This window comes from Oncorhynchus gorbuscha, linkage group LG26, assembly GCF_021184085.1.
Source record: "Oncorhynchus gorbuscha isolate QuinsamMale2020 ecotype Even-year linkage group LG26, OgorEven_v1.0, whole genome shotgun sequence".
Taxonomy (NCBI): Eukaryota; Metazoa; Chordata; class Actinopteri; order Salmoniformes; family Salmonidae; genus Oncorhynchus; species Oncorhynchus gorbuscha.
This window is the reverse complement of record NC_060198.1, coordinates 34,399,264-34,418,044: the sequence shown is the minus strand read 5'-3', so window position 1 is coordinate 34,418,044 and position 18,781 is coordinate 34,399,264. Positions and strand designations below refer to the sequence as shown.

Sequence of the window (18,781 nt, the reverse complement as noted above, 5' to 3'; positions counted from 1 at the left end):
TTTATAGCAACTTAAAAATAAGACAAACACACATGCTGCCCACATTCATCTTTTATTAAAACAAATCCAAAAAACAATACATAGAAGGGAAAACATTAGATGAGATATTTTGTAACATTATAAATCGTAGTATGTCCATTCACTGCAGATGGTTGGTTGTGCAGCACTTACTAGACCACACTAACCAGTGTGATGAATTCAATCTGAAATAACGGTGCAGATACAAGGGACATGGTTGGGTAAATTGACACCAGCGGTGAATATAGCTGGGTTGAACTGGAAGACATACAGTCGGTCCTTCTCATATTAGGGTAAAGTGTATTAACACATTTCTGTGCATTGGAGTTCATGTCAAAAACACTACAATGTGCCAAATAATGATGCCCTATAAAACTGTCATACTAATGTCTTGGACAACAGTACTTCCTGCATAAAATATTAGGATAACTCAATTATCCTCATCAAAAAAAAAAAAAAAGTCACTCCTTCACACTCCAACAGTTTATATCCCTAGGTTGCCTTGACAATATAAAACAAGATTGCTCAAAAAAAAACTGAGCATGTATAATATTACAGCCATTAAATAAGAAAATCAGAACACAAAGATGAGAATGACAAAAGTGACAAAGTCTAGCCAACAGACAAAATTACAAGCAATTGGACAGATTCCACGAGGATAGCTCGGACACTGAAAACATAAAATAATTGTTAACTACATCAAGGCCATTATGCTTGAGAGCTTCCCAATCAGATTGGTCAGAATCAACCTTAGTGACAGTGACTGAACTGTTTGGTCAATAACATAGTCAACTCACTCTGGCCCCTGGCTGGTGGCCAACACACAAACCATTTAACCTTCCTACAGAGTTGATGATACCTTCTTTCTACCCATTATTCTCCCCTCTCACATACATAAGAACATCCTGCTTCATTCTATTCAAGACTGCTGTCTCTACATGGCTACAGATTGTACAACCTATATACAATCATGACTGTGATACTGTGTATGCATGTATATATAAAACTTGTATAAAGAATTGGGCTTTGATTTTCCATTTACGTTGACTCTTTCCAATACATGAACCTGTTTTCTTATTGTAAAACGAATGGCACTTTTACAGTGCTGGCCCATTAATATTGCACTGCACTGCTGAGTCTAAATAAAGCTGCTTTGTGTACTGTACGACTACTGTCAACTGTCACCATGCCAACTGGTGTGGTACTACAGTATATTGCGCTTGAGTACACTGGCATTGTACAGTCAATGAGGTAGATATAAATAGATACTACTCTGCACTGTACTGTGAGAAGCAAGTTATTTTGCATTGTACAGTAGAGGCTAGAGGGAGACTATCAAAGCCAGAATGCACTGAAGCCACAGTCGGTCTCTTTGCGTTGAGCTATTGTATTGGGCTGTCAAAAATACATACATTTTAAATGTATCTTTGCGAAGCTTGAACGCACATGACATTTTAGCATCTAGAACTTGTGGAATGCCAGTGCATGTGCAGCCCGTCATCTACCTGTGACATTACAGCTCTGTCATAAAGCTTCAGACACGACGAGCACAACCTCTTGTAGATGAAGGTCCATTCATCGCAGGGCACAACTCAAAATAACTGTTGGCTAATTAGCCAAGCAACGAGAGAGACTTAATTGTATGTGGATGAGACCCAATGGCAGCCATTTTGGTCCTTTTTCCCTTTGGGGCCTATAAGCAGATTCTCTCTACGCTAAGCAGTGTTAGCAACGTTACAGTGTTAGCATGTGAGAAACCATGTCCAGTGTATGGACTGCATTATATACAATCTCCTTCTGTGAGTATATGGGGTGCGTTAGGCATGTGTGAGAGTAAATATGACACTGCCAGAACGTTAACAGTAGTCAATGTTCAGGTTGGCAGTGTGAAGATTGAAGGTCCCTTTTGGCATCTCTCCTGGACTGTGATATGTCCATGAGATACGACTGTTTGCGTAGTTGACAATTAGATGCTGTGTGGAAATGGCTGACTAGTAATTTATCAGTGATATGTCTGTAGGGTTGTGTGACTGTTCTGGGATCTGTACAAGTGGGCTAATTTATAATATGTGGTGGAGAATAACTTATCACTGACCACTGATCAGTACTCTGAGTGAGTAGATCACAAGTCAGCGTTAACGTGTGTGGGTCTAACTGATCTGAGATCTGTCTGCAGGGGGAATCATCAGGAGGCCGCGATGGTGGTGCCCCCACTGAGGCGGAGCAGGATCTGCTGGCAGTCCTGTAGGGAGCGGCGGTCACCCACACGCTCAAGGGTGCGCTTGGCCTCGGCCAGTAGGCGGGCGCGGTGCCCTGGTGGGGTCAGCAAGGGTAAGGGTAGGTGGCGGCACGCCAGCAGGATGGCATGAGCCCTTTCACGCTCACCCAGAACACAGTCACCCTCTGCTGCAGGGCGGAGGAGAAGAGGGGAGGAGGAAAAAGTGAAGAAAGGTCAGTACATTTGTGAGGAAAGCACTACATTTGTGTTAATTTGACATCAAAAACACATTTGATATCAACTTAAAATGGTATTATTCATGATAATAATTGAAGTGTGTGTGTCCTTACCCGTGGTGTACCCAGGGTTGTTGGTCCTGCGTCGGAGGCTGTGCTCCAGTAGCTGGTGTGTGCGGGTGGGACTGGCTCCAGCCATCAGCCTCACTGTGGTCTCATGCAGGAACACCTGGGGGAGGACAAGAGGGGGCACATACGTAATTACACCACAGATAGCCATGAATTAACCATGAATAATTCAGCAGGTCTGAAGCCCTAGTTACCTTGTGTTGTGCCTGTCTGTAGCATTGGCCCAGCCTTCGCAATGAACTCAGGTCCCGCTGGAATCCAGCCAATTGGGAGCCAGGGGCGGGGCCTGGCTCCCCATTGCTGCTGCTTCCTCTTTGCCATAGGCTGGTCCTGAGGGTCAGCAAGAGGTCACACACCAGGAGCTCCACCCCCTTGGTATAGGAAAGACAACAGGAAGGCAGAGGAAGGGGGGGGGGGGTGTTGAAGTACGTAATAAATGACTACACAATGAGTTATGGAAACTAAGAGAGTCATATGGGACAGTACATGCACCGTAAGCAGTGTCTCGACCTGGATATGGTGTGTTGCAGGTGCCTGCAGATTTGGGAGGCCCCTGTACTGCACTGCAGACACATTGCACTGGGCTGCAGGATCATGCAATGCAACTACAATGCACCACAGCCACCCCCTACCACCCACGCACTACTACTATACCTAGCTAGAGTCAGCTTGTACCGGTGCATTTGTGAGTCAAACGAGCACCCATGCAACGGTCACCGTGTGCAGTATATGTTTGTTCACAGTGTGTGCGTGTGTAACATGACCAATGGACACTGTGAATCAACCAAGCTCCATTACAACCTTTACTGCATGTATATACACAAAGGTTAGAGTTGGTTCAACTAGAAAATCACAGAGAGTATATATATATATATATATATATATATATATATATATATATATATATATATATATTCACTTGCATCCTAAACACCCGCATTTTGGGAGAGTACCTTGTTGAGCCCATTTCCAGACTGGGCGGACAGGGGAACAGAGATGCTGGTGCGCAGGTAGCTGCTGGCCCTGTCGCAGTGAGACAGACAGGCCACCGCCCCCTCTCCCTTCAGAGGAGACAGGCTCATCTGCACCGCCTTACACAGCAGCAGCACAGCCTTGGGCAACGGATGACTGCAGGATGACAGGGAAAACATAGGATTATGGCAATGCTTCTAATGTCCTTTACATACATCACTGGGATCCTGCTCCCACACTTCCAAGACATCTACTGAAAACGGTGCATGAAGAAGACCCGCAACATCATCAAGGACCCCACGTACTCCAGCCACGAGCTCTTCACTACGTTACTGTCAGGCAGACGGTATTAGAGCATGAGGTCTGATACCAACAGGCTCAGAGACCACCTGCTCTTATACTCCACACCTTAGCACACAACCAATGTTACCAGACTCTTAAGATTACTAAATACTCCACAAACTAAACACTTGCCCCCCAATCTTCCCTTCCCCAAAACATGTATAAATATTGGACTAAATTGTACCTTCCTGTATTATACTAAAATGTTTATTCTATTCTACTGAGCCATTTACTTTATGTTCCTGTTCTTATATTTTCTTATTTGTTATTGTTGTATTGTCCAGAAGGAACCTGCAGGTAACTATTTCTTTGGACTGTGTATACCAGGCATATCCTGTACTTACGACTAATAAAAAACACAGACAACATAGAGTATACTGACTCGAGGGTATGGAGAGCTCTGGGCATGCGCTCTGCCTCTGCCAGCAGTGACCTCACAGCGACATCATCTCCTTGCAGCCAATGGGCAGCAGCCTTTAGGACCAATGCCCACCAGCGACTCACTGGGTCTGCCACTAAGCAGAGAAGAGATTACATGACAACATTAGACTTCAACTGTGGCATCAAGGGGTCTAGCAAAAATTGTTCACATGTTATATTGAATAAGTCAATTATGTTAATCATAAAGAGTTTATCTTCAGTGTTCAAGATACATATGAGAAGAACAAAAATTCTATACACATTCACAGCATCAGATCATCTCGTAGGAAACAAAGATGGGAGAAATCTGTAAAGAAATCTGTCCCACACAGAGCATGGTGTGGTTCACACTAACGTGTGCATTCCAGTACCTGGCATGGTGGTGTGATTAGGTGGGGCTGGGAAGGGAGGAGAAGAGGACTCCTCTGTGCAGCTGTTCAATAGGTGGAGAAACTCCAAGGCACTGGAAAACTCCCTGAGAGACAGAGAGTGAGAGTGAAGAAAAGTAAACTAAGTAAAGTAAACAATTTGCATAGGTAAACAGGAAAGTGACTGGGCACCGAGGATCCTGGCCTTACCCCGAGTCGTTCTTGGGCTTGCCTGCCTCCCTGTCAGCGTGGGGCTGGATGAGGGAGTGCACAGCTCTCTCCAGCAGCTTCTCACAGAAACAACGATGCAGCTGGGCGATGGGGTCAGCTAAAGGAAGAGAGAGAAAGAAAGATCATTAAAAAGCCTAATTGTTGCATGAGGGCATTTATGTATACACTATTAGCTCTTCCATCGACTTTATTGTTCATACCTGGGTCTCTCTGGGAAGTGTACACACCCTCTCTGCTCTCAGACTTCACAGACCAATCACAGCTGAGGAAGAACTGCCTGCCCAATGGGGTGAAGAGCCAGTGCAGACAGTCAGGGATGGGCTTGGAGTCTGATTGGCTGGCCACACCCTCAGCACAGCTCAACAGGTAACCCTGGGACACAGACATGTGGGGAAAGATGAGTGAGTGGATAGTATCAGAGATATCATTACCATAGCAGTAATGGAGGGATGTGGAGGGTTAGTAATGGAGGATGGAGGGATGCCCTGAGACACTCACAGGCAGGCAGGAGAGGTGGTGGCCCAGTACAGTGCGCAGAGCTGTTGCCGCGGTGACATAGATCTGGGCCTGCTGGGCAGGGGCCATCTTGCTTTGGGCGCTCTCACTGAGGTTGACGGCACTCATAGACAGAGACAGAGCCCACAGGCCACTGCGCTGGGGAAGCTTCCCTACACACAGAGAGAGAGAGAAGTTCCAGACAGAGGATGGGGTACTACTGTGTTATGTTATCGTGTTTACAATGACTAATGATACGGACCTAGGCTCAACGTTCTAGACTATTCAGTGTAGTCACCTGTGAGCTGCAGCTGGCTCAGCCTATGGTAGACCAGAGCTGCGTCCCGGGAGCTGGTCTTGGACTCCTCCCCCTTTTGCTTCTCACCAACCTGGCGAACCAGCCAGCCCAGAGGGGTGGGGTGATGCAGACAGTAGCGAATCAGGTTCCAGGAGAGTGAGAAGAGGAGGTCCCAACTGGTGGTGGGCAGGGCTCTGGTCAAGACTGACAGGCAGGTTTTCAAACTGGCCATAGCTGCTGTATAGTCACCCTGTAGGAGTGGAGAGGTGGGAAAATCTATAAGAATACTTATGGAACTTGGCATTCATGTACCTATAGACACAGAAAGATGGTTTTACCCAATCAGGGCACCAGTTAAAAGGAGATAATCAAACACAGGTACAGAGAAAAACAATAAGTAGGGGAAAATCCTTCAGACATAAAGGGATGTGAACTCACTCTGTTGAGATGTAGGTCTGCTTGTTTACGCTGCCTCCAGAAGGAGACGGATTTGGGTGAGTGGAGGGGGGTGACAGGTTCCCAGAGGTAGAGGACCCTAACACAGCCCCACACTGCCCCAACACCGCTCAACATCCACACCGTCAACCATGGCAACAGGCACCAAAGCCAGGTCGCTGTGGGAAAGAGAGGGAGTCAGTATAAGATACATAAAGTCCAATACATCCTCAAAACAACTCCCAACCGGGAACTCTTACTGTTAAGAATAATAATGACTTTGACTATAATAATCTATCGTGAATGCAATAGGACTTGTATGGTCAGTGTAAGGGTCAACTAAGGGGCTGACCAAAGTTGTGGGTCTGGCTGGGTAATGAGAACAGTGTCCTGGAGGCTCTGTGTGCAGAGGTCAAGCCAGAGCTGCTCTGGGCCTCAGATCCCAGGAGAGAGGGCAGGGGGTTGAGGGAAAGGCAGAAGAAGGTGAGGGCACAGAGGAGGAGACGAGAGCGATCCATCACACCCACGGAAGAGGGTGAGCCAGGCTCACTCTTCACCTGAGAGGAGAGAGCGAGAGAATAGTTCAACTACTATGTAAGTGTTCAACCTTCGCAACATTCAATCCAAACAATTTCCACAACAACAAAAACATCACAGTTCCTTGGCTATCATCATCACAGTACCTGCTCATGTTCCAGTAAGGGACTGCCAGGCTCTGAGTCGATGCAGTATGGAGAGAACTCACGAGGAGATCCTGAACCAGACTCTGATGCTGGAGGTGACATCATCAGCATCTCTGGTTTCATCTCCACATCATCAGACAGCACCACAGACTCTGACAGAGCGGAAGTGGGAGAGAGCCCAATGCATTATGGCCCGTTCATGAACTGAAGTTGTGATGGATTAACTAGTAATAAATGGGGGACTTACTGTTCTTGCTGTTCATCTTGTGGGCCAGGTTCTCCTGCCGTAGTTTGTGGTTGACCTGCTGCAGGTATTTGATGTAGTCGATGGCTTTCCTCAGCACTCCTGACTTGTGCATCTGCGTACAAACACATTAGCAATGTGTCAGTGCACATTTGGTGAGAGTGCCCTATACGTACAACTCCATTCCTCTGACTTCTATGTACTCTAGGAAATACCAAGAATCTGTGGTTTTATAGCCTAATTAAGTTTGACACCTGTGAAACATTCAAATTATTCTAGCATGCTCCTCTAAGTTTCTATCGGACTTGGACCACAAAATAAAACTAAACCCACTGTTCCTGTAAGGTCAAAGATAGTCAATATTGGATTATTGTATCACTTGGTTTTCCTGACCTTGGCGTCGCCGCCCATGACCAGGTCCCTCAGCTCCAGGATCTTGTCATTGATGGAGGAGCGGTACCTCTTCTCGATGATGTTGTGGGTGGTTCTCCTCTCCCCTCCTTCATCACCCCCCCTGGACCCATCACCATCCCGTGGTCCATCACCTGCCTGTTCCCACCTACACAGTGGGAGGTGCCTGACGACAGCTGTTTGATTGGCAGCTTGTCTCCGCCCCCCATCATGACAGGCACAGTGGTCAGGATGTTACTGCCCATCAGAGTCTGAGGGAAGAGTTAAGGTAAAAGTCAGTGGTGAAATATGACACAGATAAGATACCAAGGGGGACAGAGCAGAGAAGCATATTCAATTGAATTCTCTGGTCATCTTTATCTAAAGTCCTTTTCAGTCCAAGTTCCGGTTTAATCGGGGTCTATGTGACCATCCCCATTAGACCCTGAACAGAGAGAAAAGAACGGGAGAGGGTGAAGCAGACAGATAGTATAGAGACCTACTGGTACCTGTAGAGTCTGTGTCTGGATAGGATGGGTCAAGGTGGTGATCCCAGGGTTCTGCATGGTGGACAGAACCTGTGTCCCATCAGGCTTCAGGGTGGTCAGAACCAGATTCTCTGTCTTCAGAATCTGAGGCTGGTGGACCAGAAGCTGAGAGAGACCAGGGACACTGGAACAGTTACAACCAGTGATGCCATACACAACAAGGTCTATCGTTACACCATGCTAGGATCTGCACGTATTTAGAGAGACTTTATAAAGATTGGACGCAGCTAGTTTTGATTAGGGACTCAAACATTGTAAAGTATGAAGCTTGACACTCACGGGTAGCTGTTGAACCTGCTGTTGCATGGTGTGGACTGTAGGCGCGGTGGAGAGAGTCTGGATGGTCTGGCCCGTCTGCAGTAGTCTCTGGTGCTGGATGGTCATGGGTTGAACCTGTGGTGATGTCATTATGCTCTGCATCTGCGGTTGGAGGACTGTGGGAAAAAAAGAGAGGTATGTAGTATGGATACATTGTCAAAGGGCACCCACCATTCATATAGAAAAGCATGTAGGACTCTGAATAATTTCACATGATAACCATCTTTAAGTGCATTTCTAATGCATAACCACCGATTCCCAGTGAACAAATCTTTTCAGTGTAAAAAAATAAAATAAAAAAAATAAAATTGCTCTAACCTTGGAAGCTTGTAGTGGGACTCTGGTGGCAGATGACAGGGTTCTGGATGAAGCGGGACTGGCCACCGCTAGATGTGATCATCACCGTCTGGGCCTGGGACTGGATGGGCAGAGCCTGGTTGTGGGTCTGGACCAGGGTGTGCACAGGGAAGCTATGCGCCTGCATGGGGATGCTCTGGCTGTGGACCTGGATGGTGGGTTGCTGCTGGGGCTGGATGGCCTGCATCTGGGGTTGGATGGCCTGCATTTGGGGCTGGATGGCCTGCATTTGGGGCTGGATGGCCTGCATTTGGGGCTGGATGGCCTGCATTTGGGGCTGGATGGCCTGCATCTGGGGCTGGATGGCCTGCATCTGGGGCTGGATGGCCTGCATCTGGGGCTGGATGGCTGGATGGGCTGCATCTGGGCATCTGGGGCTGGATGGCCTGCATCTGGGGCTGGATGGCCTGCATCTGGGGCCGGGGCTGGAGCAGGGGAGGGGCGCGGATCTGATGCTGCCCTGAAGAGAACGTCTGGACTGGGGTCTGTGGTGGGGTGAGGGGCAGGGACTGTTGGGCCAGTGTTTGGGTGGGGGTGAGGGTCACGTTGCTGTGCTGGTAAACTGTGGTAGTGGTCTGGGGTGTCTGTGGGGCTTGAGGGGTTGGGAGTGGGGTGGCCCCAGCACCGTTCTGTAGGGAGCCTGCTGAGGACATCTGGTCCTCAAAGAGGTCGGGGAAGTCCCCCACCTGGTTGCTGACGAACTGGAGCATCTCTGAGGAGAGAGAATAATTCAAGGGGTTCATGAGTCTCTGGTTGTGGGTGAGCTAAAAATGCAGTTTATTCTTAGCCATAAAATCATGTGCAATGGCAATTGATTGAATAGACAACAAATTTGACTTTACATAGGTTAGCATAAAATTGGCTTATTAGACACAATCCATTTGTTAATATGGCCCTCTAATGGAGGTAGAGCTTCATTGTTGCAATCAAATATTATTTGTCACTTGCAGAATACAGCAGGTATATAGACCTTACAGTGAAATGCTTACTTACAAGCTCTTAACCAACAATGTAGTTCAAGAAATAGAGAGTTAATAAGATATTTACTAACTAAAGTAAAACAAATCAAAAAGTAACAAGAAATGTACATAACAATAACGAAACAATATACAGGGGGTTCCGAGTCAATGTGAAAGGGGTACAGGTTAGTAGAGGTAATTTGTAAAGTGACTATGAATAGATAAACAGTGAGTAGCAACAGTGTATATAGGGGGGAGGGGTCAATGTAAATAGCCCAGGTGGCCATTTGATTAGTTGTTCAGCAGCCTTATGGCTTGGGGGTAGAAGCTGTTAAGAAGCCTTTTGGTCCTAGACTTGGCGCTCCGGTACCGGTTGCCGTGCGGTAGCAGAGAGAACCGTCTGTGACTTGGATGACTGGAGTCAGACCATTTTTTGGGCCTTCCTCTGACACTGCCTAGTATATTAGGTCCTGGGTGTCAGGAAGCTTGGCCCCAGTGATGTACTGGGCCGTACAATCTGTCACAAGGGCAGATCCACAACTCGGGACTTTAACGGCTTAATGAATTGGACCTGGAGTTCCTACCACTGCCCAAAATGATTTGTTTTAATGTCGTATAGTTTAAAAAAATTATAACAATCTTTATTAAGATTTGTCATTTTATTGTGAGGAACTGCAGTTTCATCTGACATTTTTTCAGTTTTGTCCTCTTATGTGAGTGATCCTTGTGTTTCAGGTTATTGTCCTGCTGAAAGGTGAATTTGTCTCCTAGTGTCTGTTGGAAAGCAGACTGAACCTGTTTTTCCTCTAGGATTTTGCCTGTGCATAGCTCCATTGTGTTTAGTTATTGCCAATGACAAGCATACCCATAACATGATGCAGCCACCACCATGCTTGAAAATATGAAGAATGGTACTCAGTGATGTACAGACTTCTTACTTCTCACACTGTCATTTAGGTTAGTATTGTGAAGTAACTACTGTTGTTGATTCATGCTCAGTGTTCTCCTATCAGACATTCAACTCTGTAACTGTTTTAAAGTCACCATTGGCCTCATGTAATTAAAGTGTAATTAGAATTTCACCATGCTCAAAGGGATATTCAATGTATTTAAAAAAAAATGTATACCAATAGCTGTCCTTCGCAAGGCATTGGAAAACCTCCCTGGTCTTTGTGGTTGAATTGGTGTTTTGAAATTCACTGCTCAACTGAGGGACCTTACAGAAAATTATGTGTGTGGTGTACAGAGATGAAGTAGTCGTTCAAAAATCATGTTAAACACTATTATTGCACAGTCGATTAAAAGTATGTGATTTGTTAAGCAAATTTTACTCCTGAACTTATTTAGGCTTACCATAACAAAGGGTTGAATAGTTATTGACTTAAGACATTTCAGCTTAAAAAAAACAACAACATAATTCCACTTTGACATTATGGGGTATTGTGTGTAGGCCAGTGACACAAGATCTAAATTGAATCCATTTTAAATTCAGGCTGTTATAAAAAACAAACTGTGGAAAAAGCAAAGGGGTGTGAATACTTTCTGAAGGCACTGAAGATTATTAACCTGTATTAGAAATTGGCCTTGAGTGAAGAGAACACAGGAAAGAGGCGATTCCACAGTGACCTCTAGAAGAGACTTACAACATTGACAATGCTGTTTACTGCCAGAGCAAGGTCACTGAAGGAATTAAGAGGTTTATGGAGTGGTGGCCTTGGTTCGATACACTGCTACTGTTCCGGCACAGAGTCAAGGAAGAGAGCGCCAGCCAGCTAGTGCTTATAGGAAAGACTTCAAACAACTAGCCCTGACAAATAACATGGTAATCTAGTACAGATGTCCTGAGAACGAGGTAAAAGAGCATCCTGGTAAGAACATTACTTCAGCTACTGGTGGAGTAGGTCTTGATTGTGGACGGCGGTACTGATAAGAGCTGTGGAGTTACATATGCTAAAGAAAACTAGTAGTTTCAAACCGGTATTGCAAGAAATGAGAGTAGCCTACATGTTGAAACAGTTTCTAAAGTAGTCTACTGCAGGGTGCGTTTAACTCTTGTCCATTTATCGTAAGACCACAACGTCACAACCATGCTGGCATGCCATCTCTCAAATCCAGAGGTAGGCTACATGTTCTCATGTGGTTTACCATTGTCTGGGGTGCATAACAGGCCTGTAATCAATGAGAAGAGTTTCTCATAACTCAAATAACAGCTTTACATTTGCTAAAATAATTTTATCCAGTTTATAACTGCTGCTGTTAGAAATACTGCCAAAATCCCTTCTCTAATGACAACGTCTAAGACATGTCACCGTATACAGAAAGCATGTCCAGAGTATGGGCTTCAAAGGACTTTGGAATGGTCTTATAGATTCCACTGTGACAGGAGGAAAAAGTGTCCTGTAGGGACCTATGTATAGATAACAATGCTAGAAGAATCGGGGTTAAAGAATATTCACACTTTTATCAATGAGGGGCTGCAACCTTGAACTCACACTTGCGATAAAGAAAGGCTAGACACCTAGGCCAATAAATGCATCGTCCTCCCATTTATGATTATGGGGACACCATTCATCAAAACGCAGCAGCCACAACTCTAAAACCCTTGGATGCAGTGTACCATAGCCTGCTTCGCTTTATCACAGGTGACAGGTTTAATATCACTGCATCCTTTATCAGAAGGTCAGCTGGACCTCAATTCCTGCAATTCACTTAATTTCAGTATATACATATGAGATGAATAATGTAGGGCAGGGGTCCCCAAACTTTTTCCTGTGAGGGCCACATAACTTTTCCCTTCTCTGATGGGGGGCCGGTGTCAGTTTGTAACAGAAAAACTGTGACGATCGTAGGGGAGCTTAAAAAATTTATTGTTTTCCAGAAAGCCACACATTACCAAATAACCCTTTCCAGGTTCTTTACAGAAAAAAAAATCAGGAAACAAATAATAACACTATTAATGAAATAAAAAAATAACTAAATAACCCTCTCTGGGTTCTTCATAGAAAAAAAAAGCCATGGAACATTAACTTTGTCGTGCCATGCACAATCTTAACAGATAAAAGTTCAGCTCAGTTGTCAGAGCAGAATCTCTGACACATACGAGCAGTCTCTTAAAGTTATTGTGTTCCTTCCTTATAATCCTTTTGTAGGTTCCAGTAGGCTTGTAGACACCGCTGTTTGCAGCTCTCTCTCATCAACTTCCCTGTGAAAACCACAAAAGAAGCAGGTTGAGAAACTGAACTAAGTGATACAGCACCTACACAGCACAATACATTTCACTACCAGTATGGTTGTAAAGATGGATTTTATCCCAGTAGATTTTATTATGATTATATTTGTTTATGCTCAGAATGACTCATTCAAGTCAGAAAAGTGAGCTTACCTATGTATGTTCATCAGTGTGAACTGTGGGCCTGCATCTGGCTGGTGAGAAGTTGAATATCAGGTTCCATTCTAGTTACAGCCAGTCTCAAGCACTGATGCAAATGTTCATCTGTCAATCTTGATCTCATCGGGGTTTTCAGCAGTTTCATGCGAGAAAAGGTTCTCGCAGATATACGTGCTGCCAAAAACTGGACATTTTCATTGCGTGTTTTTTGATGTTTGGATATGTGTCGTTTGGGAGGGCGGCATAGAAGTCAATGAGAATGTTGGGCTTGAATGAGTCTTTCAGAACATCACAGTTCTGTAACTCAGCCAACTCAAACTGATATGAAGGCTGGGCTTCATCAATGTCGGCAACAAAGGGGTTCTGAAAAAGACGGATTTATTTTGCATGAACATGTAGTTCACTGAATCGCACACCGAACTCCGCCTTCAGCATTTCCAGTGCTTCCACGCACTTTTCAGCTGGGAACGGGACCGCTGGGTTCTCTGTCGACAGGTTTTGGGTAGCAGGAAGATGGACGAAGTTGCGCTTTTTCACTTGTTCCAAAAGCAGCGCTAATTTCACCTCAAATGCTTTTATGTGTGAATACATGTCGCAAATGAGTTTCCCCTCGCCTTGTAGTTGCAAGTTAAGGCTGTTAAGTATTTCTGTCACGTCTGTTAAAAATCTGAGGTGCCATTTCCATTCTGGGTCGATCAGCTCTGGGACCGTTTTGTCTTTTAAATGAAGAAATGCGTTAATTTCGGGTAGCAGCTCATAAAAACGCCTCAAAACTCTGCCCCGGCTCAGCCATCGGACCTCTGTGTAGTACAGCACATCTCCGTGCGTAGACTCCAGTTCAGACAGGAATTCTTGGAACTGCCTGTGTTTAAGTCCCTTTGCTCTGATGAAGTTTATGCACGACACCACAACCTTCATTACAGAATCCCACGTCAACACTTTGCAGCACAGTGCTTGCTGGTGAATTAGGCAGTGGACTCGTAGCGGGGCGGTGAGACCCCTTTTTTCCAACTCCCGGTTCATGCGTCCTATTAGACCGCGAGTTTCGCCCACCATGCTAGGAGCCCCGTCAGTCGTGATGCTAGCTAGCTTGACCAGTCCAGGTCCAACTTCTCCATGGTTTGGCACACTTTGTCAAAAATATCCTCTCCCGTTGTAGTCCCTTTGAGACATTGGAGGGCTGCCAGCTCCTCGCATATCTCAAAGTTTGCGCTAACTCCACAAATAAAAATGAGCAGTTGCGCTGTGTCTTGCACGTCCGTGCTCTCATCCAGTGCTAATGAAAAAAAGTCAAATTCTTTCGTCTTCTGCTGCAGCTGGGCATATACATTACTCCCGATTTCTTCAACGCGTCTGGTGATTGTACTCACCGACAGACTTACGACATTAAATGCATCTTTCTTCTCGGGACACACCTCCTCCGCGACAGCATCCATACATTTCTTAACAAACTCTCCGTCAGTGAAAGGCTTACCGCTTCTTGCTATCAGTTTAGCAACCCGAAAGCTGGCCCGAACAGATGCCTGGTTCAGCTGAGCTTGGCGTACAAATGTATTCTGCTGAGATAGTAGTCCACTTTTTAGCTTTGAGAGTTTGTCTGCTCGTATTTGGCCTTGCAAGCTATCGTACTTGTCTTTGTGACGGGATTCATAGTGTCGGCGAAGATTGTATTCTTTGAATACCGCCACCGTCTCTTGACAGATGAGACAAACAGCCTTTTCTTTGCATTGAACAAAAAAATAATCGTTTGTCCACTGCAGGTTAAATACCCTGCATTCTGAATCAATTTTTCTCTTACCTAACCTTTTCGCCATTATTCCGTTCTCTCTTTGACAGGGCCGGGCCTAGGATTTTTTTTCTGGAGGCCAAATAGGAAAAAAATTCGATAGCGTCTCTGGTATTGTTCAGAGGGCCGGGCCTAATGTGCTGACGGGCCGTATCCGGCCCGCGGGCCGTAGTTTGGTGGACACCTACATTGTAGGGTATGTAAACATTATATTAAGTTGCATTGTTTAAAGTGGCTAGTGATACATTTTTTACATCAATTTCCATTATTAAAGTGGCTGTAGTTGAGTCAGTATGTTGGCAGCAGCCACTCAATGTTATTGGTGGCTGTTTAACAGTCTGATGGCCTTGAGATAGAAGCTGTTTTTCAGTCTCTCGGTCACTGCTTTGATGCACCTGTACTGACCTCGCCTTCTGGATGATAGCGGGGTGAACAGGCAGTGGCTCGGGTGGTTGTTGTCCTTGATGATCTTTATGGCCTTCCTGTGACATCGGATGGTGTAGGTGTCCTGGAGGGCAGGTAGTTTTCCCCCGGTGATGCGTTGTGCAGACCTCACTACCCTTTGGACAGCCTTACGGTTGTGGGCGGAGAAGTTGCCGTACCAGGCGGTGATACAGCCCGACATGATGCTCTCGATTGTGCATCTGTAACAGTTTTGAGTGCTTTTGGTGACAAGCCAAAATTCTTCAGCCTCCTGAGGTTGAAGAGGCGCTGCTGTGCCTTCTTCACAACGCTGTCTGTGTGGGTGGACCAATTCAGTTTGTCCGTGATGTGTATGCCGAGGAACTTAAAATGTACTACCCTCTCCACTACTGTCCCGTCGATGTGGATAGGGGGGTGCTCCTCTCTGCTGTTTCCTGAAGTCCACGATCAACTCCTTTGTTTTGTTGACGTTGAATGTGAGGTTATTTTCCTGACACCACACTCGAGGGCCCTCACCTCCTCCCTGTAGGCCGTCTCGTCATTGTTGGTAATCAAGCCTAGTAGTGTCGTCCGCAAACTTGATGATTGAGATGGAGGCGTGCATGGCCACACAGTCGTGGGTGAACAGGGAGTACAGGAGGGCTCAGAATGCATCCTTGTGGAGCCCCAGTGTTGAAGATCAGCGGGGTGGAGATGTTACCTACTCTCACCACCTGGGGATAGCCCGTCAGGAAGTCCAGTACCCAGTTGCACAGAGCTTGATGACAAGTTGAGGGTACTATGGTGTTAAATGCTGAGCTGTAGTCGATGAACAGCATTCTACAGGTGCAGAATGCCGTTTATGGGTGCATTCAAAACATTGGATACTGTACGACCAATCTGTTGTTGAAAATGTATGATATTGTACAACCATTATACCAGTATTTCGAAAGTAATATATCATACCAAACCGGTAAAGGCATACTGGTGCAATACTATACGTCCTACAATATGTACAATATTGTACAACAACTATTTCATTGGGATTCTAATGTAATATAACAAAATGTAGCATAACATCGTAAATAATCATACTATCTATTAGTGTGTAATAAAGATTAGACCTTAAACTGAAATAGCCTATTTCTAACTTATGGCATTATCCTATAATACTAAATGGTTATCACTCAGATTTACGTATAGAATAACACGAAATGCTATGATACAAGGTTGCACCCAATTAGGTAGTAATGACTTGAAGTCTATGGGTATCTACTAGCATGCTAGCATTGAATTATCATGTGAGTAGTTTGTTTTCAGGGCACCATTGGGAATGAGACCCTGGTCTCAAATTGGGCAAAAAAATTAAAAGTTGAATAAATAAATAAATAAATAATACATTACTGTAGAGGGTATGGGTCGATTGATGAAGAAATGGCTTATAGGGTCCATTTCACATTCGAAAAGGCTCGGAAAAAATGAATAAGTGTCTCGTCTAATATTAATCATTCATTGGAATTGTCTGCTTCATCGGGCTCCACAGGGGGTTGGCTTTCAGAGGCACAAAACAAAACAGAGCCCCAAGCCCCTAGACAATTGTGACACAAAGGACTAAAACTGTCAAACAGGGACAGTTTCCTAGGGCTGCTCAGAGCAGAGAAAATAGGTTATGTAACCAGAGCAGCTATTGCAGCATTGGGAATTGTGGGGAGAAAATTCTAGATAGTAGGGTCGGGACGATACCAGTAACACAAAGCTCCATCCTTTCACAGTGTGCCAAGGGTAAAACTGCTGTTTTGATAAGATGGGAACAGTGATGTTATCCCCATAGAGTCAATGTGCTGAGCCTATGAATGAGCAGGGTGAAGCAGACATGTCTCCCCGTCATAAAAACACAAGGGATATTACTGATGGGCCAGTTATGAATAGACATTGGGAGTCACTTTTTTTCTCCATTATTGATGAACAAACCCTCAATGGTATGACAGCCAGGAAAGAGGTAGACAAGCATGACAAAAAAAACATCTCAGAACAAAATGTAATGAAGAACATAGATAAATAGGAAGCAAGTAAAACTAGGCTAATAAGTCATTGGGAAAGTATAAGTAACTTTTTGCCTACGGGTAATTGAATGACACAGCTCACAGTTGAGTCACACTCAGTTACATTTGAGGAGTTGTTAATTCACACGCACACACTAAACTGTTGCATGACCACTGTGCTGTAGGCGAACCACCCCTTTAAATATGCCTTAATCTTCACTGATGTAAAATGCGATTGCAATACATATATGTACAAGCGAGCTTGCTTGACACATGATACAAATCACCAGACTCCCGGCCTTACCGCGACGAGGACACGAAATACTGTCAGAAAGCGGAAATAGGACACAAACTTTCGTGGACAAACACACACAAAAATTCCATATTCTCTTATCAATTATGACATAAATAGTAACTCACCATCGATGTCTCCCAGCGTAAATTCGTCCCCTAGTTCTGACAAAGTCGGATCCATATTTTCCATGGTCGAGATATACTCCCCACTAACGTTACTGTCCATAATGAAATTCAGAACTTCGCCTCCCCAGCTTTAACCGGAGGTTGCTGAAGGAAAGAACCAGGATGTCCAGAGATCTTTGAAGCGTTAACAACGCATAAGGTGACGTTATCTTAGCTCTACGTTTATTAAACTATCAGCGGACAGGTAACACCTCAACAATGCCCCAGAGGCCGATTTCTACTTAGATAAACTCATTTACAATTTAGACGTCGCCATCTTGTTTTCCACTACTTACGTCATTTTACAAACAGCGTTTGTGAATCAGGACGACTCGTGATAGGCTTAATCCTGGCTGTTGTTGTCGTGAGACCAGGCACCATTGTCCAATAGAAATGTCACCTTTACCGTGGCCTGATAGTACGTCAACGATCAGAAGCTTTCTTGAAATATGCATGAACTCCGCCCAATAATTTATTTAAAAAGGAGCCTATCCAAAGAGATTCACCCTAACAAATATTTAATGATATTTGACTTTATATATGAGCCCGCCCCATCTGAACAACATAATTCATGTTCTGGCTATCCCCAGATGTTACGCCTACCATCAGGATATGAATTACACAATAATAATTTAAAAGTTCACTAATTACAAATGAATATTCTCATGTTGGTGTGAAAAAAATCCAGTTTTTAGTATGAAACTGACCTCAAGTATAATAAATATATTAGTTACATTTTGTAAACACAAGTAACATTTTATACAGATTTTTAACAAAGTCAAGAAATACTGCTTTATTTCATTTTAAAAAGTTACTTGTTGCATGACTGTTGGTATGTAAGCGACTGGAGTGTGATATCAAGGTAAATGAAATAGTAACCGGTGCTCCCGCACGTTTACTCTGTACCGCGCTACCCTCTGTATATAACCTCACTATTGTTATTTTACTGCTGCTGTTTAATTATTTGTTACTTTTATTTTATTTTTTAGCTATTTTTCATATAACTGCTTTATTGGTTAAGGGCTTGCATTTCACTGTAAGGT

The 18,781-nt window shown here is 44.6% G+C and overlaps 1 protein-coding gene across 1 annotated transcript; it reads right to left on the bottom strand.

Annotated features, from left to right (window-relative positions):
* Positions 1 to 39: 39 nt before the first annotated feature.
* On the bottom strand, positions 40 to 18,050 carry LOC124015532 (sterol regulatory element-binding protein 2-like). The gene is given in 21 exon segments (XM_046330804.1): positions 40 to 2,424; positions 2,587 to 2,701; positions 2,796 to 2,972; positions 3,555 to 3,729; positions 4,298 to 4,430; positions 4,707 to 4,810; positions 4,914 to 5,031; positions 5,135 to 5,306; positions 5,433 to 5,602; positions 5,728 to 5,977; positions 6,166 to 6,341; positions 6,515 to 6,719; positions 6,846 to 6,997; positions 7,093 to 7,204; positions 7,483 to 7,589; positions 7,592 to 7,751; positions 7,983 to 8,132; positions 8,307 to 8,461; positions 8,664 to 9,042; positions 9,074 to 9,414; positions 17,700 to 18,050. Coding segments are annotated over 21 exon segments (3,672 nt in total). The 5' UTR covers positions 17,800 to 18,050; the 3' UTR covers positions 40 to 2,203.
* Positions 18,051 to 18,781: the final 731 nt, after the last annotated feature.